Source organism: Siphateles boraxobius, unplaced genomic scaffold (genome assembly GCF_051911475.1).
Source record: "Siphateles boraxobius isolate OS27281-9 unplaced genomic scaffold, OSU_SipBor_1 261, whole genome shotgun sequence".
Lineage (NCBI taxonomy): Eukaryota > Metazoa > Chordata > Actinopteri > Cypriniformes > Leuciscidae > Siphateles > Siphateles boraxobius.
In genome coordinates, this window is record NW_027508878.1 from 5,176 (window position 1) to 22,500 (window position 17,325).

The window sequence follows — 17,325 nt, forward strand, 5'->3', positions numbered from 1 at the left end:
AGAATCTGGCTAACAATAATCAGATCAGTAATAGAACGGGTGTGTGTCAGCGGCTCACAGACCAAGAGTTCACTGACTGGGGGAAACATCCAATAGTACAGAATCAAAAATAATTTCAATTCTGGAATCGAATAATAGAGGCCAGGAATCGGATACTTGTTATATAATAAAAATTTCAATTCCTCTTATCGATTCCTCTGTGAGCATTTCAATATGAGTGTAACCCACTCGAGTGTGTTTCTGTGTGTGTGTGTATCAGTATATTGGATCGTGCAGCTCTTAAAGTGACAGCACTAATATTCCTGCCGTCTCTATAATAACACTAATCACACAACAGAAGACTGAGAACATTCACTCGTTCAAACTGAATAACTTTTGTAAATATATTTGTAATGTATATTTTATTTAAAACTGCAGTGTTATTTTACACTTGACTACAGTTTCTGCACCTGAAAATCTTAAAACACGGTTTATTTCAATCATATCTTTGTTCAGTTTTATCAATTTGTTGCAATTTTTTATTTGTTCTTTTTTAATTACAGAGTGTTTATTGTCTTTAATAATGCTGAAGTTTATATTAGTCCGGCTAGTTGTTCTTCTATGGTGTTTTTAAACCACAGGCAAACGTTCCTCGTGTAAGAGTTCTTCATCTGTTCATTTGTGTTCATGATATTCCAGACACAATTAAATGTTTCGCAATAAGACTAAATGTGAATTAAATCTTTTTGTTTTTTTACCTTATTGGAATCAAAATTAGGAATAAGAATCGGAAAAGCAGAATCGAAATCGTTAAAATTCAAATGATACCCAACAGAAACTCTTGCTACCAGTTCAGCGCAAAACCCCAAATAATGCCAACAGAGCAGAATTAGGATTATACCCACTATTATAATCACAATTCAAAAAGATTTAAATTCCATGCCCACCTAAAAAAACAGTGATGAACAGACCCTCCATCACCAAGCCCTGACCCGAAGCCCTGACGCCAGAGAACAACCCTCGGCCGATCGGTCTCAGAGCTCACCGCACAAACCAAATCAGTAAAACACACAAAGAAAAGTGCCTAAAACATTGGACAGACGCAACAGCCCAACAAAGTACATTTGGATGCTATTTGCCCCTAAACAAAGAATATGAATTGGCAGAATACCCAGGTAAAGTGAGTGACCCTAAACTGAGAAAAGCCCTGAGCATGAGAGAGAGAGACAGACACACACACACACACACACACACACACACACACACACACACACACACACACACACACACACACACACACACACACACACACAGATCTCCCAGTGCTCATCGCATCTCTTCTGCATAGAGAACAAAGACAAAAGAGGTTCTCATGGCGACGGCCTGTTTCTGTGAGGCGTTTATTCACGGACCCTCTCGTGTTTCTGTCCCACTTCAGCGGGTCCACATGAAAGTCCAGCGCAGAAACAGAACTAACCGGCCCTCGTTCACACAGAGGACAAGCAGTAAATAAACTCCTCATCGGTGTTGCTTCAGGCCTTTATAGAGCTCAGTAGATATGCAAGAAGAAAGAACGTAAAAGACGTATTTTTTCAGATTTTAATAAACAAATCACACAGCAGGTTCTTGGTAAATGAAAGTGAGAGAGACTCCCCCGGTCTGAAGATAGAGAACAGTGATTAATATTGTTCTGCAAAACACAGTTCATTTCCTTCCTTGCATTCACACGTTCTGCTGGCATCCGTGTTTCCGAAACACTAAAGACACTCGACGTACATGAGGCTGAGCCATAAAGACATTAGTGACGTCTGACTCAATCTCCTCGAGAGATTACTGACATCAGCTTTTACAGTTACATTTATCAATTTATGCATTTTTAGTTATGCATGTATTTATTATCCAAGTAGATGTTTCTGTACTGCAGATGTTTCAATACTAAAACTTGCAATCATAAACATTGATCAGCGAACATAAACAAGCATTGAGGTTACCGTATCTAATGCTGTATGTGTGTTTATCAGTGAATAAAAGCCTGAAGTAAATCAGTGGATCCTATAAAGTGAAGGAGTCTCTACAGAAGCCTTTGATTAAAGGGTTTATTTCAGCATCTCTTTATGAAGCGTCAGAGTTTAGGCTGAACACACTCTCAGTGGACGGACAGAAATCTCTCATTAAAATCATCATTTGTTCTGAAGACGAACGTCTCACGGGTTTGAGACACGAGGAAGAGCAAATGATGAGAACTTGAGTCAGTGTTTGATCTGAAGACAAACAAAACATGTTTGTATAAAATCCTTTATCCATAATGATCAGTGTTGAATCTCCAGTGCGAATCTACGACAGAACGACGCTGACCTCGGCTAGCTTCGCGGCGGGGCGTCTGGGTTTGCTCTCTCGCGTGTGCACCCTGGTGTGGTTCTTGAGTTTAGCGGCGCTAGCGAAGGCTTTGGGACAGTATCCGCAGGCGTAGGGCCGCTGGTCGGAGTGTGTGCGGCGGTGTCGTGCTAACTCCGACGAGCTACGGAACCGGCGCGGGCACGCTTTGCAGGCGAACGGCCTCTCGCCAGTATGTGTGCGCTCATGCAGCGCTAGCTCGGCGCCGGTGAGGAATGTGCGCTCACAGTGTGTGCAGGCGTAGGGCCGCTCGCCCGTGTGGATCAGGTGGTGTCGGTTCAGCGCGAAGGCCTTAGCGAACATCTTCCCACAGTAGCGGCAGGGGAACGGGCGCGCGCCGCTGTGCGCTAGCAGATGCTCCTGAAGCGAACGCTTGAACTTGAAGGCTTTGCTACACTGCGGGCAGGCGTGCGGGCGCGCGTCGGCGTGCGTCTTGTCGTGTTTGATGAGCTCGCCGAGCGAGAGAAAGCGTTTGCCGCAGTGTGAGCACAGGTAAGGTCTCTCGCCCGTGTGCATGCGCTCGTGACGCCGCAGGATCGAGACCTGCGTGAAGCTCTTGCTACAGTGCGGACACGCGAACGGGCGCTCGCCGGTGTGTGTGCTCATGTGTTTCTGAAGCCCGGAGCGAAGCCCGAAGCGTTTCCCGCAGAGCGAACACTGATGCGGGCGCTCGCCGGTGTGCGTTAGCTGGTGCCGCCTCACGTCGCTACGCCGCGTGAAGGTTTTCTCGCACTGCGGGCACTTGAACTGGCAGCGTCTGCGGTGGGTCTGCCGGTGAGCGGATCTCAGGATCAGTGTGTCGAAGCCCTCGCCGCACTGCTCGCAGCGGTAGGTGTGTGTGGCGCTGTGGCTCCGCCGGTGCATAGCGAGCGCGGCGGGGTTAGCGCTAGCGTCTCCGCAGATGGAGCAGTAGTGCGGCGGCTCGCCCGCGTGGCTCCTCTTGTGGTGCGCCGTTAGCTCGCGTAGATTAGCGAAGGCGCTCTGGCACTCGCGGCAGGTGAAGCTAGCCTCTCCGTGGATCTTCCGACAGTGTTTGGTCAAGTCCCAGGCATGCTGGAAGGTCTTCTGGCACTGCGCGCAGTGGAACGGGCGCTCGCCGGTGTGTGTTAGCTGGTGCCGCTGCACGTCTGAGCGCCGCGTGAACTTGCGCCCGCAGGTGGAGCACGCGTGACGAGCGCGAGGGTTGTCAGCGGCCGCCGGCTCGGTTCTGCTGGTTCTCCGTGCGCGGGACGGGCCGCTGGAATCTTCTGCAGCGTCAGGGGCTGTGAGAAACATCAGAGAGGAATTCTGACAGAGTTAAAGCTGCATTATAGTGTTGTCTAAAGTAATGACTTCGATACCAGGTCGATACTGAAATTTAAAAAATGTGAGGCTTTGAGCGGAATCGTAAACGCCTCTGATTGGCCATTGTGTTCACGCGCTCATCAAATGTCTGTGATTGGATACATCTAATCAAGTTGTGTTCTTAATTTGAAGTTGATGTTAAAAAAGGGAAGAGGTTTTAGGGTAGCTTTCGAATAAAGCCCTATTTATGATGATTACTAAAATTTGTGATAACAGTCCCGCTAGAGAGACTAATCAGGTGAAACTGATTTATCACAGCGATCTGGTCTTGTTCTTGACTGATTGTTGTCGTTCTTCACTATTAGCTCTAGTGGTAAATCATCTCACCTTTACAGTCTCCATGTGGTGTGAGGGCACTCCTGAAACAAAAAAAATATTTATGTTTAATCATTTAGCAGACACTTTCATCCAAAGTGACTTGCTAGTGCTATGACCCTTCCCAATGTAGTCTAATGCATTTTATTTTAATTTTTTTTTAATAGATATAGAATAGAAGAGAAGAGAAAATAAAGTGTTAGTATTAGTGGATCAAGTGTTGCTGAAAATATGCAAGAGTATCTTAAAAGATGTTTTTGAGGGTTAGAGTCACACACCGCGGCTCCGCTATGGCAGATGCGGCTCGTTCTGGGGTTTTCACGTCCGTGGACTCAGAAGTTTTCCTCGGCCTTCCTCGCCCTCTCCGCACCGGGGGTTTCTGGGTATCGTCTGACACGGGCGGCGTGGCTTCCTGCGGTGTATTGATGTCACTTCCTGCGTGCGGTGTGTGTGTCTGGAGCTCGGGGTTCGGCTGGTCCTCCTGGAGACCGTCGCCAGGCGCCTCGTCTCGGGCCTCGAGTGGCTCTGCGCTCGCTGAAGCCTCGTCCTCCATCAGTTCTACCTCCTTCAGCTCCTCCTCCTGGCTGCTCAGCTCCACCTCCCCCATCTTTAGCTCCTCCTCCTGGCTGCTCAGCTCCACCTCCCCCATCTTTAGCTCCTCCTCCTGGCTGCTCAGCTCCGCCTCCCCCATCTTTAGCTCCTCCTCCTGGCTGCTCAGCTCCACCTCCTCCATCTTTAGCTCCTCCTCCTGGCTGCTCAGCTCCACCTCGGTGTAGTCGGTGATAATGGAGTCGGGCTGGACGAACAGCACCTGATCCGCTCGAGCCGATGGAGGGACTGAGAGCGAAGACATGATGCAGTCGCCGGAGGAGCGGGGAGCAGCGCCTGAGAGAGAACACACAGACACACTCACAACCAGTGACGGGAATAACGCTGTTATAAATAAACGAGTAATCAAACGCATTGCTGTTTCCCCGTTACAACGCCGTTACTGACAATAAAATGTGGCGTTACTCAAGCTCCGTTACTCTCAACCATAGGACCTGCAAAGTTTTGTGTGTGAGTGAGTGAGTACATGAGTGAGTGAGTGTGTGAGTGAGTGTGTGAGTGTGAGAGTGAGTGAGTGAGTGTGAGTGTGAGTGTGAGATTGAGTGAGTGAGTGAGTGAGTGAGTGAGTGGGTGAGAGAGTGAGTGTGAGTGAGTGTGAGATTGAGTGAATGAGTAAGTGTGTGTGAGAGTGAGATTGAGTGAGATTGAGTGAGTGAGTGTGAGATTGAGTGAATGAGTAAGTGTGTGTGAGTGTGAGAGTGAGTGAGTGAGAGTGAGTGAGTGTGTGTGAGAGTGAGTGAGTGTGAGATTGAGTGTGAGAGTGAGTGAGTGAGTGTGTGTGAGAGTGAGTGAGTGTGTGTGAGAGTGAGTGAGTGTGAGTGTGAGATTGAGTGAGTGAGTGTGAGATTGAGTGTGAGAGTGAGTGAGTGTGAGATTGAGTGTGAGAGTGAGTGTGAGTGTGAGATTGAGTGTGAGAGTGAGTGAGTGTGAGATTGAGTGTGAGAGTGAGTGAGTGTGAGTGTGAGAGTGAGTGAGTGAGTGTGAGATTGAGTGAGTGTGTGTGAGTGAGTGAGTGTGAGAGTGAGTGAGTGTGAGAGTGAGAGTGTGTGAGTGAGTTTGAGAGAGTGAGTGAGTGTGGAGTGTGGTGTGTGAGTGAGTGAGTGAGAGAGAGTGAGTGTGAGAGTGAGTGTGAGAGTGAGAGAGTGAGTGTGAGAGAGTGAGTGTGAGAGAGTGAGTGTGTGAGAGAGTGAGTGTGAGAGAGTGAGTGTGTGAGAGAGTGAGTGTGAGAGAGAGTGAGTGTGAGAGAGTGAGTGTGAGAGAGTGAGTGTGAGAGAGTGAGTGTGAGAGAGTGAGTGTGAGAGAGTGAGTGTGAGAGAGTGAGTGTGAGAGTGAGTGAGTGTGAGAGAGAGTGAGTGTGAGAGAGAGTGAGTGTGAGAGAGAGTGAGTGTGAGTGAGTGAGTGTGAGTGAGTGAGTGTGAGAGTGAGAGTGTGTGAGTGTGAGAGTGTGTGAGTGTGAGTGAGTGTGAGAGTGAGTGAGTGTGTGAGTGAGTGAGTGTGAGAGAGTGAGTGTGAGAGAGTGAGTGTGAGAGAGTGAGTGTGAGAGAGTGAGTGAGTGTGAGAGTGTGAGTGTGAGAGAGTGAGTGTGAGAGAGTGAGTGAGTGGGTGTGAGTGAGTGAGTGAGTGAGTGTGGTGTGTGTGTGAGTGAGTGAGTGAGTGAGTGTGGTGTGTGTGTGAGTGAGTGAGTGAGTGTGAGAGAGTGAGTGTGAGAGTGAGTGAGTGTGAGAGTGAGTGAGTGTGAGAGTGTGTGAGTGAGTGTGAGAGAGTGAGTGAGTGTGGTGTGTGAGTGAGTGAGTGAGTGAGTGTGGTGTGTGTGTGAGTGAGTGAGTGAGTGTGAGAGAGTGAGTGTGAGAGTGAGTGAGTGTGAGAGTGAGTGAGTGTGAGAGTGTGTGAGTGAGTGTGAGAGAGTGAGTGAGTGTGGTGTGTGAGTGAGTGAGTGAGTGAGTGTGAGAGAGTGAGTGTGAGAGTGAGAGAGTGAGTGTGAGAGAGTGAGTGTGAGAGAGTGAGTGTGAGAGAGTGAGTGTGAGAGAGTGAGTGTGAGAGAGTGAGTGTGAGAGAGTGAGTGTGAGAGTGAGTGAGTGTGAGTGTGAGTGAGAGTGAGTGTGAGAGAGTGAGTGTGAGAGAGTGAGTGTGAGAGAGTGAGTGTGAGAGAGTGAGTGTGAGAGAGTGAGTGTGAGAGTGAGTGAGTGTGAGAGTGAGTGAGTGTGAGAGAGTGAGTGTGAGAGAGTGAGTGAGTGTGAGAGAGTGAGTGTGAGAGAGTGAGTGTGAGAGAGTGAGTGTGAGAGAGTGAGTGAGTGTGAGAGAGTGAGTGAGTGAGTGAGTGTGATAGTGAGAGTGTGTGAGTGAGTGTGAGTGTGAGTGAGTGTGAGAGTGAGTGAGTGTGAGAGTGAGTGTGTGTGAGAGTGAGTGAGTGTGAGAGTGAGTGTGTGTGAGAGTGAGTGAGTGTGAGAGTGAGTGAGTGTGAGAGTGAGTGAGTGTGAGAGTGAGTGAGTGTGTGAGTGAGTGTGAGAGTGAGTGAGTGAGTGAGTGTGAGAGTGAGTGAGTGAGTGTGAGAGTGAGTGAGTGAGTGAGTGTGAGAGTGAGTGAGTGAGTGTGAGAGTGAGTGAGTGTGAGAGTGAGTGTGTGTGAGAGTGAGTTTGTGTGAGAGTGAGTGAGTGTGTGAGAGTGAGTGAGTGTGTGAGAGTGAGTGTGTGTGAGAGTGAGTGAGTGTGAGAGTGAGTGAGTGTGAGAGTGAGTGAGTGTGAGAGTGAGTGTGTGTGAGAGTGAGTGAGTGAGTGTGAGAGTGAGTGAGTGTGTGTGAGAGTGAGTGAGTGTGTGTGAGAGTGAGTGAGTGTGTGTGAGAGTGAGTGAGTGTGTGAGAGTGAGTGAGTGTGTGTGAGAGTGAGTGAGTGTGAGAGTGAGTGAGTGTGAGAGTGAGTGAGTGTGAGAGTGAGTGTGAGTGAGTGAGTGTGTGTTCATGAGGCGCTGTACTGGACAAAAGTGAGGGGAGCGCGCGAGTGAGTCCGAGCATTATATAGTTTATTTATAAATAAATTACACATTCAGCATTAGAATAATCTCTATAGCCTATTGGTATCTTCTGTAACATTTAAATTAGTTTATATGGTTATAAAAATAAAACCTACAAATAACAGGGAACGTTCTGGGAAACTCTCTTTAGGTTATAAAACCCTCAAATATACTGGAGGGAACGTTCCCAGAAAACATCTTTGTTTGTCCGGCTGTGAATACGTGAACCTCTGATGATGACGTTCTCTGTAGGTTATAAAAATAAAAAATAAAAATATTAGATTTTTTTATTTTTTTATTTTGGGTACATTTCTTAAGGAGCACAATTTATTTTTAGACTTGTTTGTTGGCCAGTTGTGGTCTGTGCAATAAAGTTCTAAACCATCTATTGTGTTTTATTGTTGCACTATTAGTAATAATAATACACAGCAACATTAAAATAGTGTAGATTACTCTACAATGTTTTATAATAATATTTAATTCTATTTAGTGTCCATTTCATTCTTTTTTTTTTTAAGTAACAAGAGTTACTTTCCCTGGTTATTAGTTACTTTTATAATGATGCATCTCAGTTACTAACTTGTGAGAAGTAACTAGTAACTATTACTGATTATTACTACTCTTAAAGTAAAATGTCCAACACTGCTCACAAGACTTGAGCTTCCCTTCCCTTCCTTTCATTACATTACATGAAAAATACTTTAAATTTATTCATCTTACTGTTCATTTCAGAATTAACTAATACATTGTAAAACTTTCTGTGATACAAACCGGTAAGTTTATGATTACGATAATAAACTAATAGAAGTTTAACTGTGTCTGTACAGCTAAAACAACTGGAAAATAATGAATTCAAGATACAGATGATCGAGTCCCGCCGTTAAAAATAAAGTGCTATAATGACGAAATGGCTCTATTGCACGTTCATCTTAAAACCGTTAATAAAACAAGAGTGTGTTGTTTGCCTGTCTGCCAGCGGTGTGTGTCTGCGCTGAACAGCCGGTGCTGCTGCAGGAGGAGCTGCAGGTCGCTCGGGTCACTGCACATGCAGTCCTCCAGGCCAGCGGGGGCAGGAGAGAGCCACGACACCGTCTGAGAGAGAGAGAAAAAGAGAGAGAGAGGAGAAGAGAGAGAGAGAGAGGGGGAGAGAGAGAGAGAGAGAGAGAGAGAGAGAGGAGAAGAGAGAGAGAGAGAGAGGGGGAGAGAGAGAGAGAGAGAGGGGGAGAGAAAGAGAGAGAGAGAGAGAGAGGGGGGGAATATTTTTATGGAATATTGCAGTGTTTATTCTAGATGATTTATCGGTGCACATCATCATTAGTGTTAATGATCTTGAATCAGAATAAGTTCCTCTTGCATCATCTCTTCTCTTCTCTGATGATGTGGGCGGGGCTATAACCTGTCACTCACATGAGATCCAATGACCAATGGCAAACCACAACCATCCAATCAATTCCACACAGACACAATCAAGCCCCGCCCACATTTGTTCTTGTTCCTAAAGCGTTAGACTCGATATACGACACAATAGAGAAGAAAAGACCAGTGCAACTTCCCTTTCACGCCGACTTTACAATACGTTTGAAAACTTTTCACAAGATTTAATATCTGGTTATGATTGTATCTGTGAAATAGTCTGCACCTTCTTCAAGTCTGGCACAGGAAGCAGTTTCTCCAGGCTGGAGAGCAGATCCCACATCACTTCCTTCAGCGCCGTGTCGAACCCAGCGCCATATTCCACAGGAAACACTTCCTGTGTGAGAGACATAGACAGGATGTTCACACACACACACACAGATCAGTGAAGGATGAACCTGATGTGTTTCTAACCTGGAAGAAATAAGCTTTCTCAACCGGGTCTTTCAGTAGCGCCAGAACCAAAGCTTTGAAATTAGTGACGCAGGTTCTCAGATCAGCATCAGGAACCTGAACACAAACCACAAAACACCATTATTACTGATCAGACGAGAGAAAACATGAACTACATAAAAGCAGCAGAATTCCTCTTATATCTAATGCAGTTTGCTTCATTGATTCTGTTTATTACTGTGAAGCTGCTTTGAAACGATCTGTACTGTATAAAGCTGACTCGACTTCAGTGTAATAATACAGTTAGATACTGCCTGAAATGAATCCACATGCACTTCCTCTACAGGGTTACGGTTAGTGTATGGTATATAAGGTTAGTGTATAGGTTTAGCATATAGTATATAAGGTTAGTGTATAGGGTTAGTGTATATAAGGTTAGAGTATAGGTTTAGCATATAGTAAATAAGGTTAGTGTATAGGGTTAGTGTATAGTATATAAGAGTATTGTATAGTATATAAGGTTAGTGTATAGGGTTAGTGTATAGTATATAAGAGTAGTGTATAGTATATAAGGTTAGTGTATAGGGTTAGTGTATAGTATATAAGAGTAGTGTATAGTATATAAGGTTAGTGTATAGGGTTAGTGTATAGTATATAAGAGTAGTGTATAGTATATAAGGTTAGTGTATAAGGTTAGTGTATAGGGTTAGTGTATAGTATATAAGAGTAGTGTATAGTATATAAGGTTAGTGTATAGGGTTAGTGTATAGTATATAAGAGTAGTGTATAGTATATAAGGTTAGTGTATAGGGTTAGTGTATAGTATATAAGAGTAGTGTATAGTATATAAGGTTAGTGTATAGGGTTAGTGTATAGTATATAAGAGTAGTGTATAGTATATAAGGTTAGTGTATAAGGTTAGTGTATAGGGTTAGTGTATAGTATATAAGAGTAGTGTATAGTATATAAGGTTAGTGTATAGTGTTAGTGTATAGTATATAAGAGTAGTGTATAGTATATAAGGTTAGTGTATAGGGTTAGTGTATAGTATATAAGAGTAGTCTATAGTATATAAGGTTAGTGTATAAGGTTAGTGTATAGGGTTAGTGTATAGTATATAAGAGTAGTGTATAGTATATAAGGTTAGTGTATAGGGTTAGTGCATAGTATATAAGGTTAATGAATAAGGTTAGTGCATAGTAAATAAGGTTAGTGTATAGGGTTAGTGTATAGTATATAAGAGTAGCGTATAGTAAATAAGGTTAGTGTATAGGGTTAGTGCATAGTATATAAGGTTAGTGTATAAGGTTAGTGTATGGTATATAAGTTTAGTGTATACGGTTAGTGTAGGGTATATAAGGTTAGTGTATAAGGGTTAGTGTATAAGGTTAGTGTATAAGGGTTAGTGTATAAGGTTAGTGTAGGGTATTTAAGGTTAGTGTATAAGGTTAGTGTATAAGGGTTAGTGTATAAGGTTAGTGTAGGGTATTTAAGGTTAGTGTATAAGGTTAGTGTATAGTATATAAGGTTAGTGTATAAGGTTAGTGTATGGTATATAAAGTTAGTGTATAAGGTTAGTGTATGGTATATAAGGTTAGTGTATAGGGTTAGTGCATAGTATATAAGGTTAGTGTATAAGGTTAGTGTATGGTATATAAAGTTAGTGTATAGGGTTAGTGTATAGTACATAAGGTTATTTTTGTACCGGCTGTCCAGGCGCCGCATCTGGAAGATTGAGTTTGTCCAGATGAGCCTGAATGTTCCTGAGATCCACCGGACCGCGACACAACTCCAGAACCATCTACAACACAACAACAGACAGTCAGACACACACTCAGTCAGACACACAGTCAGACACACAGTCACACTCACAGTCACACTCACAGTCACACTCAGTCACAGTCACACTCACAGTCACACTCACAGTCACACTCACACTCACAGTCACACTCACAGTCACAGTCACACTCACAGTCACACTCACAGTCACACTCACAGTCACACTCACAGTCACACTCACAGCCACACTCACAGCCACACTCACAGCCACACTCACACTCACACTCACAGTCACACTCACACTCACAGTCACAGTCACACTCACAGCCACACTCACAGTCACACTCACACTCACAGTCACACTCACAGTCACAGTCACACTCACAGTCACACTCACAGTCACACTCACAGTCACACTCACAGTCACACTCACAGCCACACTCACAGCCACACTCACAGCCACACTCACACTCACACTCACACTCACACTCACACTCACAGTCACACTCACAGTCACAGTCACACTCACAGTCACACTCACAGTCACACTCACAGTCACACTCACAGTCACACTCACAGTCACACTCACAGTCACACTCACAGCCACACTCACACTCACAGTCACAGTCACACTCACACTCACACTCACAGTCACACTCACAGCCACACTCACAGCCACACTCACAGCCACACTCACACTCACACTCACAGTCACAGTCACACTCACAGTCACACTCACAGTCACACTCACAGCCACACTCACAGCCACACTCACACTCACACTCACAGTCACAGTCACACTCACAGTCACAGTCACAGTCACAGTCACAGCCACACTCACACTCACAGCCACACTCACAGTCACAGTCACAGTCACACTCACAGTCACAGTCACACTCACAGTCACAGTCACAGTCACAGTCACACTCACACTCACACTCACAGTCACACTCACAGTCACACTCACAGTCACACTCACACTCACAGTCACACTCACAGTCACACTCACAGTCACACTCACAGTCACACTCACAGTCACACTCACAGTCACACTCACAGTCACACTCACAGTCACACTCACAGCCACACTCACACTCACAGTCACACTCACACTAGGGCTGGGCGATAAAACGATAACGATATGTATCACGATAGACACGTATTCAATAAAAAATGCGTTTGATAAAACGTTCGATAATTATTATTATTTTTTTCGTTGGAAGAAAGATTTGTTGCAAGTTTGGTTGCATGAACAAATGTACTCACTCTCTGGTAACCGAGAAACGTACTGGGTGACACGCTTACAGCTGGTCATGTAAAGGGGGTTGCACTTGCAGTGTGGCAGTGTGGCGAAGGACGGCCGAGGGACGTGAGAGAACGGCACGATGCCGGTGGTGCGATTGCTAATGAGCAACACCTGTGTAGCACACCGGTCTCGCATCTCTCACGGAGGAGCTGAAGCATAAAGGAGGAGCGACGACGTTGATAATCGAGAGAGGAACAGGCCTGTTTTTTAGTTGTGTTTTGTTTTGTTTTTCTATTTGTATTTTACTTAAGCCAGCAGTCGTCCGCGAGGGGCTGCTGGCGGTATTTTGGTTTGTTTGTTTTATTTTAAATAAAGTTTCTTTGATTGTTCGCCGGTTCCCGCCTCCTCCTACGCTGAACATTGCTACAGGACGTTTTTTGGATTTTAAGTCTGACCGCAGTCAGACCAATGTCGTCTGCAAATAATGCAAGACTGTCGTCGGTTTCTCTATGTTCATTTAACAATTTGCACTATTTTATTACTCTTTTTTAAGCATTTCTTATGTATTCTTTAATTTTGCACCTTCATTTTAAGAGGTAATTAAGTGTTCATTGTGATTTTAGACTTATGTTTATATTTTAATTATTTTATGTTTTTTTGATGATGTTTAATCAGACACACAGTCAGACACACAGTCACACACAGACAGACACACAGTCAGACACACACAGTCACACTCACAGTCAGACACACAGTCAGACACACAGTCAGACACACAGTCACACTCACTGTCAGACACACAGTCACACACACATACACAGACAGACACACAGTCAGACACAGTCAGACACACAGTCACACACACACACACACACACAGTCAGACACACAGTCAGACACACAGTCACACACACACAGTCAGACTCAGTCACACTCACAGTCACAGTCAGACTCAGTCACACTCACAGTCACAGTCAGACACACAGTCACACTCACTGTCAGACACACAGTCACACACACATACACAGACAGACACACAGTCAGACACACAGTCACACACACAGTCACACACACACAGTCACACACACACAGTCACACACACAGTCACACACACACACAGTCAGACTCAGTCACAGTCAGACACACAGTCAGACACACAGTCAGACACACCAAGTCACACACACAGTCACACACACACAGACACAGACAGACACACAGTCAGACACACAGTCACACACACACAGTCAGTCACACAGTCAGACACACAGTCAGACACACAGTCAGACACACAGTCAGACACACAGTCAGACACACAGTCAGACACACACAGTCACACACACACACAGTCACACACACACACAGTCACACACACACACACACACACACACACACAGTCACACACACACACACACAGTCACACACACACACAGTCACACACACAGACAGTCACACACACACACACACACACACACAGACACACAGTCACACACACAGACACAGTCAGACACACAGTCAGACCAAGGTTATTATAGTTTTGCATTTTTCATTAGTTTTTATTTTTATTTCGTTTTGACTTTTTGTTTTCAATTTCAGTTTAGTTTTAATTAGTTTTTAAAGTGGGTTTGCTAGTTTAGTTTATTTTTTATTTTTTGAAAATGCTTAGTTTTAGTTTAGTTTTTATTAGTTTTAGTGTTAGTTTTAGTCTTTTTTTGTAATTTTGGTTATTTGTCAGGGGCAAGATTGAAGAAGGTCCAAAAAAAAGTATTGTGTAATAATAACTCAACAAAAATATCATACAATTTTAAAATATGTATTCAACAATAACACGAGTAGCTACATAAAATGTAAATATGTGACCCTGGATGACAAAACCAGTCATATGGGTCATTTTTTTGAAATTGAGATTTATACATCACATGAAATCTGAATAAATAAGCTTTCCATTGCTGTATGGTTTGTTAGGATAGGACAATATTTGGCTGAGATGCAACTATTTGAAAATCTGTAATCTGAGGTTGCAAAAAATCGAAACATTGAGAAAATCGCCTTTAAAGTTGTCCATTTATGTTCGCGATTGTGCTGCATTCACTCACAAAAGTAAATGTTTTATACATTTACGGTAGGGAATTTACCAAATATCTTCATGGAACATGATCTTTACTTAATATCCTAATGATTTTTGGCATAAAAGAAAAATTGATAATTTTGACCCATACAATTTATTGTTGGCTATTCCCACAAATATACCCGTGCTACTTAAGACTGGTTTTGTGATCCAGGGTCACATATGAGCACAAATATGTAAATAGTCTACACAACGCTCCACAGTAAGTGCAAAATGTGTAAGTGACGTGTGCCAGGAAAAACCTAAATAGCCAACAGACTAAAGAAGACACACATGAACGGCATGTATCAACACATATATGAGCCACACAAGACATTGCTAGGAGCTCAATCTCTTTACCTCTACAAAATCCACACGCCGTACAAAAAATCTACGTTACACATCTTCTATACAAAATGCACAACCTATACAAATCCCACAGCTGTACAATTTTCACACCCATACTAAATTTACCCTATACAATACTCATCTGGATTGAAGCAGCAAACATTCAGTGTTAGAGTAAAAAAATGATATAACATTATTTAGCTTTAGCTAATATTTGAATCACAGCTTATATCGTGTTTTGACATCGACAACCCAACTGCATTTTAGCTCAAACTTTCTAAAGAAGCCGCAATCGATTCTCGGGTCGACATTAACACACTGACAAAATTGTATTCAGAATTTAAAATATTTGTTATACTACTTTATAATGTGTGATTGTGTAAAGGTGTTCACGAGATACCAACCTTTCGGGAACTTGCTTTCAACGAACACTCGTTTTCATTCAGACGCGGTGTGCACTGAGGGGAGGGGCTGTGTGTGTGTGTGTGTGTGTCTGTGTGTCTGTGTGTGTGTGTGTGTGTGTGTGTGTGTGTGTGCATGTGCGCGCGTGTATGTGAGAGAGAGAGCAGGGAAAGGAAATGCAGCTGAACGAATACGCTGCGTTTTTTAAAAATGATTAACGAAACGCAATATGTGGCGGCCGGTGCGGCGGCCCAAGACATTGACATAGACGAAAACTAAGGACATTTACTCTATAATTTTATTTTATTTTAGTTAGTTTTGCCAAATACACATTACAGTTTTAGTTAGTTATCGTTTTTTGTAATGCCTCGTTTTTATTTTTATTTCAGTTAACGACAATGTTTTTTCCCACCTAGTTTTCGTTTTTTTGTTCGTTTTCGTTAACGATTTTAACCTTGAGTCAGACACACATTCAGACACACAGTCAGACACACAGTCACAGACACACAGTCATAGACACACAGTCAGACACAGACAGACACAGACAGACACACAGTCAGACACACACAGTCACACACACACACACAGTCAGACTCACAGTCACACTCACAGTCACACTCACAGTCACACACAAAGTCACACACACAGTCACACACACAGTCACACACACAGTCACAGTCAGTCACACTCACAGTCAGACTCAGTCACACTCACAGTCACAGTCACAGTCACACAGTCACACACACAGTCACACACACACACAGTCAGACTCAGTCACACTCACACACACACAGTCAGACTCAGTCACAGTCACACTCACAGTCACACACACAGTCAGACTCAGTCACAGTCACACTCACAGTCACACACACAGTCACACACACACAGTCAGACTCAGTCACACTCACAGTCAGTCACACTCACAGTCACACTCACAGTCACACACAGTCACACACACAGTCACACTCACAGTCACACACACAGTCACACACACACAGTCAGACTCAGTCACACTCACAGTCACAGTCACACTCACAGTCACACACAAAGTCACACACACAGTCACACACACAGTCACACACACAGTCACAGTCACACTCACAGTCAGACTCAGTCACAGTCACACTCACAGTCAGACTCAGTCACACTCACACTCACAGTCACACACACTCACACACACACACACAGTCAGACTCAGTCACACTCACAGTCACACTTACACTCACAGTCACACTCACACACACAGTCACACACACAGTCACACACACACAGTCAGACTCAGTCACAGTCACACTCACAGTCACACTCACAGTCACACTCACAGTCACACTCACAGTCACACTCACAGTCACACTCACAGTCACACTCACAGTCACACTCACAGTCAAACTCAGTCACACACACAGTCACACACACAGTCAGACTCAGTCACACTCACAGTCACAGTCAGACACACACTCACACACACAGTCAGACTCAGTCACACTCACAGTCAGACTTAGTCACACTCACAGTCAGACTCACAGTCAGACTCACAGTCAGACTCACAGTCAGACTCACAGTCAGACTCACAGTCAGACTCACAGTCAGACTCACAGTCAGACTCAGTCACACTCACAGTCAGACTCAGTCACACTCACAGTCAGACTCACAGTCAGACTCACAGTCAGACTCACAGTCAGACTCACAGTCAGACTCAGTCACACTCACAGTCAGACTCACAGTCAGACTCACAGTCAGACTCACAGTCAGACTCACAGTCAGACTCACAGTCAGACTCACAGTCAGACTCACAGTCAGACTCACAGTCAGACTCACAGTCAGACTCACAGTCAGACTCACAGTCAGACTCACAGTCAGACTCACAGTCAGACTCACAGTCACAGTCACAGTCACACTCACAGTCACACTCACAGTCACACTAACAGTCAGACTCAGTCACACTCACAGTCACACTCACAGTCACACACACAGTCAGACTCAGTCACACTCAC

General features: G+C 44.3%; 1 protein-coding gene across 2 annotated transcripts in view; it reads right to left on the reverse strand.

The window, feature by feature from the left end:
* Window positions 1–2,061: 2,061 nt before the first annotated feature.
* The window catches only part of LOC143752311 (uncharacterized), an 18,226-nt gene continuing 2,962 nt past the window's right edge, over window positions 2,062–17,325 (reverse strand). The window contains exons 3-10 of one of the 2 annotated variants that reach the window (XM_077245447.1): window positions 11,159–11,254; window positions 9,475–9,570; window positions 9,287–9,397; window positions 8,613–8,739; window positions 4,673–4,917; window positions 4,311–4,630; window positions 4,045–4,076; window positions 2,062–3,635 (exon numbers count right to left, since the gene is read on the reverse strand). In XM_077245447.1, coding sequence (XP_077101562.1) covers window positions 2,314–3,635; window positions 4,045–4,076; window positions 4,311–4,630; window positions 4,673–4,917; window positions 8,613–8,739; window positions 9,287–9,397; window positions 9,475–9,570; window positions 11,159–11,254 — 2,349 coding nt within the window. In that variant the 3' untranslated portion in view covers window positions 2,062–2,313. Of the gene's footprint in view, window positions 3,636–4,044; window positions 4,077–4,310; window positions 4,918–8,612; window positions 8,740–9,286; window positions 9,398–9,474; window positions 9,571–11,158; window positions 11,255–17,325 lie in introns of both variants that reach the window. The other variant, XM_077245446.1, reaches the window with a different exon arrangement.